Source organism: Hipposideros armiger, unplaced genomic scaffold, assembly GCF_001890085.2.
Source record: "Hipposideros armiger isolate ML-2016 unplaced genomic scaffold, ASM189008v1 scaffold_180, whole genome shotgun sequence".
In the NCBI taxonomy this organism is placed as follows: domain Eukaryota; kingdom Metazoa; phylum Chordata; class Mammalia; order Chiroptera; family Hipposideridae; genus Hipposideros; species Hipposideros armiger.
In genome coordinates, this window is record NW_017731530.1 from 2,393,399 (window position 1) to 2,408,676 (window position 15,278).

At 32.5% G+C, this 15,278-nt stretch overlaps 1 protein-coding gene across 5 annotated transcripts in view; it reads right to left on the reverse strand.

Annotated features, from left to right (window-relative positions):
- Positions 1–2,381: 2,381 nt before the first annotated feature.
- SNX14 (sorting nexin 14) overlaps positions 2,382–15,278 on the reverse strand; it is an 82,588-nt gene continuing 69,691 nt past the window's right edge. For all 5 annotated transcript variants that reach the window (XM_019652478.1, XM_019652479.1, XM_019652477.1 and 2 more), the window contains 10 exons: positions 13,914–14,014; positions 11,820–11,931; positions 10,679–10,719; positions 10,411–10,530; positions 8,372–8,495; positions 7,932–8,096; positions 7,656–7,751; positions 5,344–5,435; positions 4,406–4,462; positions 2,382–3,441 (listed from right to left, as the gene is read on the reverse strand). In XM_019652478.1, the coding sequence (XP_019508023.1) occupies positions 3,403–3,441; positions 4,406–4,462; positions 5,344–5,435; positions 7,656–7,751; positions 7,932–8,096; positions 8,372–8,495; positions 10,411–10,530; positions 10,679–10,719; positions 11,820–11,931; positions 13,914–14,014 (947 nt within the window). In that variant the 3' untranslated portion in view covers positions 2,382–3,402. The remainder of the gene's footprint in view (positions 3,442–4,405; positions 4,463–5,343; positions 5,436–7,655; positions 7,752–7,931; positions 8,097–8,371; positions 8,496–10,410; positions 10,531–10,678; positions 10,720–11,819; positions 11,932–13,913; positions 14,015–15,278) is intronic.

Below are 15,278 nucleotides of genomic sequence, written 5' to 3' on the forward strand. Positions count from 1 at the left end.
CTGCTGGCCGCTCACGCTGGCTGCTGGCCACACACGGTAGCCCATGGCAACCCACTGCCACAGGGACTGCAGCCTACGCCGTCGCCAGCGACTCTCGGCAGCCCAGCTCCAGGTTGAGCTGTTGTTCAGCATCTTAGCTGTAGAGGTCAGTGTCACTGGCCCTCATATGTGGGATCCGAACCGGGACCCTCTGGCATCCCAAGCGAGTTCTTAACCATCGCGCCACTCGGCCGGCCCACATAGTGAGTTCTAAATACACACTTGTTGAATAAATTGAATAAACTATGCATAATTCCTTCTCCTGTACCTCTCTGCCACCCTGTCACTCAGTCCAAAAGCCACGCAATTTTTTTCTCTGGCATTACCTCCTCCAGAGAAAATAATCAAGAAATTAATTTCTCTACCTAAAAACACCCTTTTCATTAGGCAAAGCAGCTTGACTCTTCTTTAGTCTAACCCTTCTATTGTAAAACCAAAGGGCCAATTAAGTCTTTCCCAAGGATAGCTGCCTTTCTCCAAAGATTAAATCTTGTAGCCTCCTTCTCCTGCTCCCTAATATGAAGGTGACAACAATTTTTTGAACAGCATCCCTTCCCCCGACCCTTTTGTTCTACATCAAGGATTAGCAAACTACAACCTGAAGGTCAGATCCTGCCTGCCACTGCTTTATATAAATAAGGTTTTATTGGAATACAGCCACATCCATTACCTGGAGTGCAATAACAGTTTAATATAGTTTGATAGAAAAAAATCGCAAATATACAATTAACAAAAAATAGTGAAATAAAAACTATTTTTCACTAGATTTAACAATCTTCTACGGGCCTGTGGGCCTCAGGTTAAATGTGTCTCCTCTGTGTTTCTAGCACTGTTGAAGAGATGACTGGATACACGAGAGAGCATACTCTGAAACGGAAGTACACTACAGTGGACCAGCAAGACTTATTTGTTTGCTCAGTCATTTAGTCATTTTTATTCTAATGTAGACTATATCTGAAATTACAACGTATATATCTATCATTATACAGTCTGCTAAGAAGTCTGCAAAACACTTTTATATTTCTATTGTAAAATCTAATGGTTCTTAGTAAAGGATAATCTAGCTTGCTTTCAACCATTTCTCAACATTGTGTGATATCTATAAATGATTACACTTATAAACAATCTTATAATTTCCTTTATAAATTCCAAAGTGTCTTCCATCTCTTTAATTTCATTTTATCCCCCAACTGAAAACACTGATAGTTGTTTCCATAAACACATTTCAAAATGTGAAGCACATGCAGTCGATGACACACATAAAGATGGACAGAAAGGAATGTGCAAAGGAAACTATTTGAAATACACCAAAGGAACATACTTTTTAAAGGGACCCAGAGCGTGACTACTTTTGGAAATAAAAGTTCTTTTTATGGGGCAATACTGACAAGAACATGAAGACCAGAGAGACAGATTTAAGTTTGAATTCTAACCTCCACTCTCTCTGGCTTCAATATCCTCTCCTATAAAATAGGAATAATACCATCTCACAGTTACTGTGATGGATGATGAAATGTGATAGTGTATATAAAATGCCAGGCCAATAGTGCATCTAGTTCTTTTCCCTTAATAATGTGAATGATTAATTTTATATGTGTAGATTTTTATACATCACAATTTTCGTTAACTAGAGCTCACCAGCTGCTATGGATTCAACTGTGTCCTCCTAAAATTCATATGTTGAAACCTTAAACCCCAACGTTGCTATATCTGGAGATGGGGCCTTTAGGAAGTAAAGTTAAATGAGGTCATAAGGGTGGGGCCCTAATCCAATAGGATTGGTGGCTTTATAAGAAGAAGAGAGAAATTTCTTTTTCTTTCTCTTCCCACACGCTGGCACACAAAGGTCATGTAAGCACACAGTGAGAAGGTGACGTCTGTGAACCAAGAAAAGAGCCCTCAGAATAAAACTTACCTTGCTGGCACTCTGATCTTGGATTTCCCAACCTCCAGAACTGTGAAAATAAATTTCTGTTATTTAAGCCACCAGTCTATGGTATTTTGTAATGGCAGCCCAAGCAGACTGATACACTCATAGCAACTTTTTTCTCATCTATTAAATAAACAGAATATCACAATTTATAGAAGTGTAGGTGAGGATATCATAAAAGGGGCTGTAAAATGTTTTACTTTTCCAGTTCACCATGATATTTGAAATAATAATGTTTAAAATGCTATGGATTTAAATACGAAGAAAGCCTGATTAATTTTCTACTTATTTCTGAGAAATTAGTAAAATGTTTAAGGCTTGGTATTAAAGCACTGATTCTCAGAAACTCATACATAGTCTACAATTTTCAAGTAATTAAAAATATAATAGAACTACTAACAAAAACGTTTCAAAAATTTACACCTGATGAACTTTATTTAAACCTTGGAAAAAATAAGTGAGTAATGTCATTAAATAGGTTAGCTTTCCAAATTATATTTAGAGTTCCCACAATACCCAGCTCAGTGCCTAATACATGGCTGCAACATCAATATATTTAAATGAACACTATAACCAGTAACCAAACACAAAATGCTCAATTCTGAAAGCAAACTTTGTTTCAAGGAGAAAAGCAGAGAATGAGAAAGAACTGGAAGTAGAATTCTAAACATTGAATCTTTAAAAATAATCATTTAAATTAACTTTCCTCAAGGACTACAGTTAATTCCATATTTTTCTTTTGGAGAGACAACTGACAACATAAACCAAAAATCTACATGACTAAATTGCTTATATAAGCTTTTGGAATATAGTTACAAACATTCAGTGAAATCCAGTTGCAACCACACACTCACAAATATCTGTAAGTACTCAGCTTTCACACCTAAAAGGGCTATAACCTGTCAGTCATCCAGCAAGAGTAAGGAGAAGTCTCTGTTTGTTCTGAAAAACTCATAACGATGTCTTCTTTATAGATGCACAATTAACTATGTAGACAATGAGTAAAAAAGGGAAAATAAATCTACTAAAATGTTATTAACTCTAAATAACAAAGCAAATCAAATCTTACTGTTTAGTGTTTCTCCACACTAAACATAATTATTTTCAAGGAGATACAATACAAAGGTTATTTGTCTTATCTGTTTGTGCTAAGGAGATTATGAATTATCTCTTTAAAAAATGGCAATAACAAGGGATGTATGTTCTAATAAAATTTGAATAACAGGTGTAAAACGAAAGGCTATGAAACCCAGTCACTTTTAATCATTAAGTTTGTGTTAGTCTTTATTAAAACAAAAAAAAAATCAAAATTTCAGACACTGAATTACATGATATATACAAGAATATACAAAGGTAAAAGGAAAAACAGTATGTATTTACTAAGCTAGCACAGCAGAAATTTCAACTGGTTATTCTATCCCAAATCCAAATGTTTACATCCAGGACGTCACAGAGGTAACTTCTTTTTGTACCTAAAGTAAAAATAAATCTATTTAATAGAAGACAATAAAATAGGGTACATTTGTGAATTGCCTAACAGTTCCATAGTTCCAGAGTATTAAAATTCTAACCTAAGACATACACATATAAATTATATATATATGAATTAAACCAAAAGAAATTAGCTGCCATATGCCACAGGTAATATTTATATTTTAGAGATGAGAAAAATGGGAAGGTATAGTGACAGACCTTATAAAATCTCAAACAGAGAGCTGAAGTTTTTCTGGTACTAATTCTCATATAAATTGAACATCAAATGTCCATAACTGCCACCCTGTTTTAATATACATATAATATTACTATAACTTGAAAGCTTATAGTTAATAGGTAAATACTCCAAATCTGAATTCTTCTATTCTATGAAACACATTTCACTGCAATACCACAACTGTGAAAAGTAGTTATTTTATCTGGCCAAAAAACAGTAAAAAATATTAGTGAAAAAATAAAAACAGTGAAAAATAATGACTTAAATTTTTGCTCAAACCTCAAAGTCCTCAAGATTTAATATAATAATAATATTACCATCCTCCAATTCCAATTCATTTTGTGTTCATGGGTTCATATAAACTCAACTGCTTCAGAAATACTCAAGTCTGACTAGGGAGCATTCAGCGTTAGATGACAGCCTGAAGAGCGTGGCCCATTCTAGTGCCAGGACTTAATCTCACACCTTCCTTGAGAGATTCTACAGGGTATAATGACCCTTCCTGCTTGTAATTAGGAAAGAATGAAGTCAAGGCAGTTCCTGACTCCCAAATCCACTCTATGTTTGAGCATGTTGAATAAAGAAAATATAAAGAGCCATTTGTTAAAATTGCTCATTTTTTAAAAGAATCAGTCACAAGGATTTCCTTAGTTTTTGTGGCCCTATTAAAATAAATGTCAGCCTATCATTAAAAACAAAGAATAAAATTGCTGCTTTTCAGTTACCTTATTGAGTTCTGGAAACAGTTCTTGTATCACAATGTCCAATAAAACATAAGTCAGCTAAAGCACCAAAACAAAAATTTTTTTAAGGCATTAGATAAAATAAGCCATAAAAATGATAAACACAAAATTGAGGACTCTGGTTACTTCTAAATGGGAAGGCAGGGAATAGAACTGACAATATAAAATAAGCACAAAAGTAGCTCCAATAGCATCAATAATGTTCTGTTCTTAAAATGAGTTAGTTACACGTGTTCACATGTGGACATTTTATTATTATGCCTCATAATTAATTTTGTTAGATATATATATATATATATATATATAGATAGATAGATAGATAGATAGATAGATAGATAGATTTTTTTTTTTTTTTTTTTTTTAGCTGAGCCATCCTGCTACCTGTTGGCAGCTCAGCGGCTGCTCAGCTCGGGCTGGACTCCAACCGCTGTTGCTCAGAGCTCAAACTCTTGAGCGAGCTCTTAACCAACTGAGCCACTCGGCCGGCCCTAGATATTTTATAAGTAACAAAAATTTTAAAGAAATAAGTAGAATACAAAATTGTAACTGTATTACAATCTCAACAGAATATGTATAAACTTTAAACATAAAAATGTTAACTATGGTTATTCTCTGTAAACTGAATGACAGAATTCCCGATTTTTAAATATACTTTATTTCATGAATTTTCTGTATATTCCAAATTTTTTATAATGAATATGTTTATTTTAAATCAAAACAATTCATGTTATAAAGAAAAAAAGGTAATCAGCAAAAAAAAGTAACACAAATAAAACATACTTTTTCTATTTGAATGTTGGAATTACACTACCTTGATTTAGTAATGTCCCTTCACATTAATAATACACCAGACACCATACTGTGTCATTCACCAAACCTGGTCAACTCTAATAAACCCAACCTGCTTTAATGAATTTTACCTGCTTATTGAGAACTGGCTGCTGTAAGCCATCAAATAGAAGTCTGATCCTTTCATACTTGGATTCTTCACCAATACACTTGACAATCAGATCTAAACAAGAAAGCCACATGTGAAAAAATTTTATACTATAAAGTGACTCTTCATTAAGTGGATCATAAAATAAAATCTCCACCCTATTTCCCAGAAATTATGCAAAAACTGTAAATCAGAATTTCCTAACCCAGAACTTCTGCAAGGGTTCTATGGTCAAGTAGAGAAATGCAGTACTGTGTGTCCTCTTTTTGGAGATTCACAATGCACAAAGCATACTGCAAGCATACTGAATGCTGCAGTAAAGAACTCTGCCTCTACTATTTAGTGATAAAAGGTAGTTGGAAAATAATATATATTGTATTATTTCACTCAGGTAAACAAAATAAAACCCTAAAATTATGTCTGTACATTAGTAAATACATGTATAAAAATGTATAGAAAAATGTCTGGGATGATTAACATCAAACTTGAGCAGGTGGATACTTCTGCACAGTGGGAAGAGGATGGCTTCTACTTTTTACTCTATATTTTTTCATAATGTTTGAATGTCTTATTATCAGAAATAAAAGTTTAATTTTTAATACAGACTTTCCTCAATGACTATGACCACTTTGTTTCTGTACTTTTTGTATAATTACTATTAACCATCTGACAGAACAATCCTTTCGGGAAATATTTAAACACTAATTTAGTTTGACTGCACAGCTGTCACGTATCATTCCTATTACCAAAAAGAGTCAGTCCTTATTAAAATCTCTGGTGCATGTTTTCTCCCCAAGCAGGAAACGAAAATCATTCTTAAGTAAATAAGGTGCTCAAATATTTGTGGTTCCCCCCGCCCTCGCCAATCATAATGAAACTCTTAATGCTATTCAGAGAAAATTCTCACTTTATGTTGGCTTCTGTGAGGTAAATCTAACCCTAAGAGGCAAAGGCCAAATTTGATTTACAATAAGCGTAGTAGATCCTTGACATTTTTAAGCTTGTAGCCCAATATGGATCTTTGTGAATCCTCTAACTCGCCAATACTACACAGAATTTCCCAATTAATATGCATGAAGCATAATGGACAAAAATAAGTAATCCTTGCAGATCCTTCAGGACTCACTAAGAAATAGTAAAGGACAATAGAAAGGCATGCTAAATAAGCTTCCTCAGTAGCTAAATTACTCCTTCCTAAACAAAAGTCTTAAAGTAGATGTGATTCAAATTTGTGCCTCAGCAAAATAACAAATTATTACATTCACTGGCTTTCCATGTTGTAGAATATTAAAACTAAGACTGTTAAAACCAAGAATGCTACGTTATATTATAAAACAGATAAGAAATTATTTCATCATTACCTACAGAAGACTTATTCAAAAATCGTTTATGTTCACTTTTCATTCAGACCAGGGATTTAACTTAATTGTCTTCACACAGACAAACAGGACTATTCTGAGACTAATTGTTCAATGATGAGAATTCTCTAATCCCTCTTCATTCTTACTCTGTATTTTCTGCCTTGGCATTATTATCCACTCACATGTGACTCTGATATCTCTTTATACATACTGTACATTTGTTTCTCCAATTTCCAAACCTGGATATCTAAATGCTTACTAGACATTTCCTCCTGAATAATGTATAGGCACTTCACACTCAAAATGTTATAAACAAGTACCCTCTGCTTTGAGCCCTTGACATTTTTTCCTTGTATTCCAATCTCAGTAAGAGATTACCATCATTCATTTACTTAGTGACCCAAGCCTACCTCCTTTACAGGACAGGTGATCAGACTCTTCCATTGAGATACTCTTGACTTGAACACGCATCTACTACCACATGTATGTTTTGTCTGTATGTCTGTCTTTCTGCAAGACTTGTGCTATCCAAATGTATTTTTTATATCTCTTGCATTCTGTATAGTGCCTGGCACATAGAAGGTGTTCAAAAAATTTGGAATAATTTTGATCTTTTAGTCATTCACACTAGAGTAGCTCTTCTCATGGTATAGCACCAGGACTCCAACTGTCCCACAAACATGTCACTTTGATTAATCTGATTATAAGTTATTGTTAAAAGAACCTGGCTATTTGTGTGAATAGAAACAGGCTTGTCTTAAAGTTTTTAGTGCTAACATCATAAAAATCAAATTTTATTTAACTAATGAGTTAATTTTAATTGGCCCTTATAACAAAAATAGAAACTACAGTAAAAGTTGGCCTCAATAATTACTATACATTGTGACCTCAATGGAGTGTTAACCTATATTAAACTAGTTCTTAAATATTACACCTGGAATGTAATTCATCATTTCTTCAAAAGTCTGTTTTGCTCGTTTTTGCTTATCTTGGAGAGAGCGAGGTTCAGTATTTTCACAGAATACAGCATCTAAAAAAAGAAAAAAATATATTTGCTGGAATTTTCACCTATTATTATATACTAAGTATTTCCTCAGAATGGAAATACTAATAAACCAAAGAAAAACAAGATTTCTCACTCTTTTAGATCTGATTAAAATCATTAAGAGTACACAAAACATGAAACAAAAACAGATGAGAAAATGCAAACCTCTGAGAAGTGTTATGAGTGAGACCAAGCGGTGCTCCTGAAATAGCTGTTCTAGTTTACAATGAAGATAGTAGTCAGTATACATTTCCAGGGTGTTTTTAAAGAGGATTCGAGTTCCCATTAAGAAATGATGAAGCCAGTCAGGAACTTGGAAAACCACCCGTCCTGAGAAGGATCACATGGAATACTTCATTGTTAAGATAAATGTATTATTTTAACATTTTCCAATATAAAAAACACAAATGGTCAATACTTTATTTGTAAACACTGGTAACTTTAATACATTCAAGACCAATAATATTGAATTCTTATAAAAGAAGTATCTTCAATTTTAGGAAAAGTTAAAAATGGTACAATATACAAAAGCATTAATTTGCATCACAGGAGAAATATGATAATGAATGAAAAACAGGTTTTAACAGTAACCATGTAGATCTTACCTACGTACATCAGGTAATCATAAATTCCTTCTACAGTCATCATCTCCATAAAATAATTCTGATTTTGCTTTCTTTCTGCATTCTCAGCACGGTTTGCATTATTCTTAAACAGATCATTGTAAAGCTAAAGTAAAAGTTGAAATAATAAAGAGGTATGTAATTTATTACAGCTGCTCATAATAATCACTAAGGCTAAATAAAGTGACACAGTGCAAAGGCATTTAAACTTTTTTCAATCAAAACAATATCATATAGGTTAAGATCTGCCTCCATATATAAGGTTAAGATCTATTCCACATATATACCCAAAATTGAATAAAAAACATGTCTCCCCAAAACATAAAAGTCTACATTTTAGATACAACAGATAATTCATTGTCCATAAAGAGCCCCTTTGTTTTTTTACACCAAAAGGAGCAAATGAACATATTAAGATGTATAAATATATTAATGAGAGCTAATTTTAAAACTAACATGATTTAAAAATTATAAATCACTATAATTAAAGGGTGTTTAGAGGTATTAAGCTTCAAAAAAAGTTTATTTGGAAAATAATAGTCAAAGCCCAGAAAGGCCTAATCAACGTGAAAAAAAACAAGATATGAAAAATTATTTATTGTAAAAATCATGAAATGCAACTAAATCGCAGCCCTACTGACCCCCAAAATATGCGAGAAGTCTATTCTCAATAATAGCAATAAAATAGCAGAAATTAAGGACTTAAAAAGAGTCTAATAGAAAAGATCAACAGAGCCAAAAAATAAAATGGGCAAAACCTTTGGTAAGATTAATCAAAAAAGAAAAAGAAGACACAAACAATGTCAGGAATAAAAGGAGACAGAACTACTGATGTCAAAGAAAATGAAAAGAGAATATTATTGACAATTTCAGGCCAAAATATCTTCAAATTTGGATAAAATAGAAAATTTGTTGAAAAATATAACCTATCAAAACCTGACTCACGAAATAATAAACCTGATGAATATTATAATTATTAAGGAAATTAAATTTAGTTGTAAAAAAAAAAACCTTCCTACAAACAAAACTCAAAGCCTAGATGTCTTTGCCAACAAGACCCTATCAATTATTTAAAGAACTAATAATTCCAATTATAACCATACCAGCAAATAGAAAAAGGTTAATATAACCTTAATACCAAAACCCCACAAGGATAAAATAAATCCAGCCATAAACAGAGATGTAAATTTTCTTAATGTCATAAAGGATATCAATGCAAGAGCTACACACAGTATTTAATGGTGAAACACTGAAATCATCCCTTTTGTATAGCAGTTCCTAGCCATAAATGAAACAAAACCTACCATCATTTAGATAAGTGTGTAAATCTAAAAGAATTAATAGATATAATACTAAAATTAGTACAAATCTGGCAAGGTTACTGAATAAAAAAAATCAGTACACAGAAATCAACTGTATTTCTGTTTATCAACAATAAAGTTATAAAGTGAAAAAAATATTACTTTTTATAGTAATAATAAAAATGAAGGTGTTTTGGGGGAGAGGACTGCTGATCTTTGAGCTCACACAGCTCCCCAGGCTGGGTACTATTCTGGCACTAAACTGAGCTTCTTGCAGACAGGGAGTATATCACTATATTCCCAGTGCCTAACACTCAATAGTAGGCACACAATAACATAATTGTTTAATGAATCATCTGAAATATTTTAGAAGCCACTAAAATTAGTAATACCATCAAATAACATAAATACATTACAAGTAATTCCTAGATTATTGGAAGTTGGTGATTTATAATCTAAGAAAACCACTTTAAAAAAATCCCCCAATACAGAAATGGTAGAAGTTTGCAAATACATTATCTAAAGAAACATTTAGCCCATTCAAGCAAAGAACCAAGCAACTATATACAATACCCTCCTTACACTATACAACTGATTTCCATATAAAGGAAATATAAAGTCCCATCCATTTCATTAACACTGGATTCTCTCTTTAATGGAAAAGTCAATTCAAGTAGGACAACTTCAAACTTAATGGCTCTGTAAGGCAATGTGCAGTACCTTCTTGTTGTTTTCTGAAGTAGGGCTGAGAATGGTCAGTTCTGGTTTACTTGGTTTAGGTTTTGGAGATTCACAAGAATTAATGAAATTCATGATGAAAGGTTCCAAATGCTGACCTTTCTGTGGTAACACAGAGACAGAGATCACAGTATGAAAATCAAAAATCAAGGATATGATTTTTATTATCATATAATCCATTAAAACTCATTGATATTTAAACACGCTTATAACGATCATATTATAGAATACACATAAATCAGTTATTCACCTCTTTCATTAGTTTTCCAGGAACAGACTTTATAATTTTCCCTGCAATTAAAAGTAAAATATTAATTTTATGAAGTTATACCTCATAATTGCTCCTATGAATATACTTCACTATGTAATTTTAAATACTAGATAGCCACGTGAAAAGTAAAATGATAATATTTTTAATTAACCATTTCTAATTTAACAGAAATTTACAATAACTATGGTATTCTTAACTATTTATAGATACAACATTTGAGATTTACTTTAATCCATTTGAGTGGGAGGTGGGGGAATGGAATAAGACAAGTGTTGATAACTGTTGAAACAGAGTGAGGAATTCATTATAAAATTTTTCTACTTTTGTGTATACTTGAAATTTTCCACAAATGTTTTCAAAAGATTTTAAACAATGGTGAATACATAAAGATATCTAAAAGTATACAAAAGTTAATAAAGAAAAAGTCTTAAGAATTGCTACATTGAAATTGGCTATTTGAATAGTGTATATTCTGAGTTTTAGATTAAGAATATATAATCTAATCCTGTTTACCAAAATTTATTCTTTTTTTTTTTATTTCTTTTTTATTGGATAACTGTGTTTTTTCCAACCCATCAGCTACAAGTCAAGTCATTGTACTTCAATCTAGTTGTGGAGGGCACAGCTGCTCAGCTCCAAGTCCAGTCGCCTTTTTCAATCTATTATAGTTACGGGGCTGGCAGGGGTAGCCCACCATCCCATGTGGGAATCAAATCGGCAACCTTGTTGTTCAGAGCACATGCTCTAACCAACAGAGCCACCTGACCACCCCTCAAAATTTATTCTTTATCTCCAGGTTCCTTTATTATAAAATATCAAACATCTTGAGATTTTCTCAAGCATTTAGAAATGACTGTGAAAATTAGTCAAAATTGATAAGTACCACTTAAATTTCTTTCAGTTCAATTTAGAAAAAAGTGGGCTTACAGCAATAGCAGGAGACATAATAATAAAAAATAAAAACAGATTGTTTTAGGACAAACCACCCAATCCTCCCATCAAATTCCTTGAGAGTCTGACACATGGCTTCACTATATAAACTATTTTTCTAAATTAATCTGAAAATGCTGATTCTTTTCAGTTTATTCTCTTACATATGATTCTTTAAAAATTGACTTACCAAGATTTACATCTGGTAGTATCTTATCAAGGAACTGTGTTTCTCCACCATTGGGGGAGAGGAAATCTGCTAGAAGTTGACTATTACTCAGTTCTGGGTGTTGCAGAAGTTTCTTAAATCAACAAAAATAGAAGAAAAAAAAAAGTTTAAAAATCTAGAAATGGTGATCAAAACTATTTTTAAGTGATTTTTTTTTACACCAAGAAAACAATTTTAAATCCTCAAAAAGCTATTTTATATTCAGAATAACAAAACTATATTTATACAATGTTGCCATGGAGCCTGATATTGAAGTGATGTGGTCATAAGCCAAGGAATGCTGGCAGCCAGTAGAAACTGGAAGAGGTGAGGAAAGGATCACTCAATACCCCCCCCCCCACACACACACCCCCAATCACTTTCTCAGAGCCTTTAGAGAATAGCTCTGCCAACACCTTGATTTTGATTCAGTGACACTGGTTTCAGGCTTATGGCATATGGAACTGTGAAAGAATAAATATCTGCTGCATTAAAAAAAACTATATTTATAGAAAGAATGGTATTACATAGCAGATAAGCACTCAAGCTCTGCATGCAGTCAGACATAAATGGGTTTGAATTCTGGCTGTTCCATTGGCTAGCTAGGTGTTCCTAGAAAAGTTCCTAAATTGCCTGAGTCAGTTTCCTCATGTGTAAAATGAAGATAACACTATGTAATGTTATATAAGGCATTTATATAACAACAACCTGATATACATGAAGGAAGATTAAATAGCTAATATTATTTCTCAGTTTCTCAACTATAAAACAAGTATTACAATATCATACAAATTTCTTAATAATTAAAAGAAGTTGGCATAAAGGATTTTGCAGAAAAATAAATGTGAAAGTGAAATAACTTGGAAAATCTGTTGTGTGTTCTTTAACACTATTTTCTTACAAGACAAACTGACTTTTTAAAGTCAAAATTAACCCAGTCTTACCTAATATTTAGTTTTGTAACTAAGAAACAATTACAAAACTTTATGAACAGATATCCATATAAACAAAATACCAGTACTGTGACCTTTAATTCCATAGTAGCAAAAAATATTTCTTCTACAATGAGGTACTCTTAGAAAGAATTAGTTGGTTTGAATAATGGATTAATGATATCAACAAAGACACATGTTAATACTAGTATATGCTGTGTTCAAATATCCTTATAGTAGTTAATAATTAATTTATATTTCAATTTTCACACCAGCAAAAATTATATAAAAAAATACTTTCTGGGTTAAAGTATTCAACAGTTCAAATGCAGGAAATAAAATGTAAATACCTCTATACTGTTGAATATTTTTAATTTAAAAAGTATTTGTTTTTGGCTACAAGGTAACCAAATTTAACTGAATTAACACTTAAAAAAAACTACAAAATTCTATGTCCTAATGAAAAAGATTTTTTTATTTAAATAAAACAAAAGTATCCACCCTGAGCTTAAGTACTTGATTAATGAAAGATGGTCATTAATTTTAGAGCAGTTTCAAATAAGTTACTGTTAATCTGATTGTACCAACAATGGAAATAATATACCAATTACATCGTCTACATAACACAATGTACACACACTGAGAAAAAAATGGAATTCTATTCCAAGTGGTAAACCGTAGAGTCAGGAGATTCCAAGAAACTGGAAAAACATTTTCCAATTGCAAAAGGAAAAGAACTGAGGAATAAAATAGAAGGGAAGATTCCAAAGTTCAGAAGTGCTAAACACAATATCAAACAAAAAATACGACAAAAATAGCAACAACTACCTAGTATTCTTAGAATGCAATCTTTTACACCAAAGTGTTTTTTTCTTTCTTTAACTCCCCACACCAAAACTAAGCCCAATGTAAGACTTTTTTTCCCTCTAAGAAAATATCTGTTATTTCACTGGTTATCAATTTAAAAAAAAAAAGTATATGCTTGACAATTCATTTCCACATAGAAAACAATTTTAAAATAAAAGAATTTTAGAAATCCACATCGACAGGTATTTGTGAAGCAAAGCATATACATACAAGAGAAAAAGAAACAAGTTGGAAAATGCTATGATTAGCAATGATTTAAAGTAAGTTGGTGTGACACCTGTAGATATTCCTGAAACTCTTCTCTCTTTGACTTTAAGAATTCATAATTTTTGGGGCCAATGATCCTCTTGGAAGGAAGTTGGGCATCAGGAAATGCGCCTGAAATTAATATATATAAAAGTTATTACTACGTTCTACTATTTTTAAAACCTAATTTATAATTTACTATGGCAAATTCATATTCACAATGCTGCCTTGGCATTATCCCTTAAATGATCTTGACAAAAATCAGAGAGCACAGAAGTCCAGACCAAAGAACTTGAGTCTATTGATTATCCAAAATAGCACCACTCTTCACTGACACAGATATAATTAGCCTTCTATACTAGTAAAAAAGCTTCAAAAGATTAACATGAGATTATTTTGAAACCAGTCGGATTCTATTAGACAAAATCTTACTAAAGAAATACTTTCTCATGGGAAAAATAAAAGGTATCATTTCCCAATGCTAGATAAGCTTAAAAATAAATTTAAAAACCATGGACGTGCTTTCTCAGGTAGGGCTGACTTTAGAAATTTTAGTAACAAAAAACAAAAATATCATTGGAAATCCAACCAACTTTGGTTAATCCAGGATTTTAAAGTAGAGGGATAAATGATCTTCTCTCAACTCTAAACAAAAAGGAAAAGTTCTCAAAGCAAAAACAAGACAAGGTTACCATTGCATCAGATTGGCAGTGACAAAGAGAAAACCATTTAAAGACAAGTACAAACTCAAAATCTAGGCAAAAAGTATGGAATGGGCCTTGTATTTTTTTATCTTCCTATAATTTCCTAATCACATGGTTTGCTCTTACAGCAGGGTTAGGAAGGTTCCCTGCTCTTCTCAATTCAGAACCATCCTGAATCTGGATCAGGGGACACACCACAGAGCTTTTCTAAAATAAAAAGATTCAGAATGCACAGATCAAATACACCAATCTACATACAAAATGACTGGAAATACTTCACAGCTACATCCTTGATATTAATAAAATAAATGGGTAAAGAGAGACTGAGCGATGAGAGGAAGAACTAAAAAAAGGTGCTCTCCATTTCTGATTGATCTACCCCCTCAAAAGAAACACCCATCTACAAGTTTTGTTTCCATATCTAAATCTAAGAGCTAAATAAAAACATTTTCCATGATGCATAGTAAGCATGTCTACCAAGCAAGATGATAGTAAAAGGACAGAACTCTGAAATGCCTGGTTTAAATTATCCACCACATCAAGATAAACAAAAATTAAACTGGAGGGCCGGCCGAGTGGCACGATGGTTAAGAATTCGCTTGGGATGCCAGAGGGCCCCGGTTCGGATCCCACATATGAGGGCCAGTGACACTGCCCTCTACAGCTAAGATGCTGAACAACAGCTCAACCTG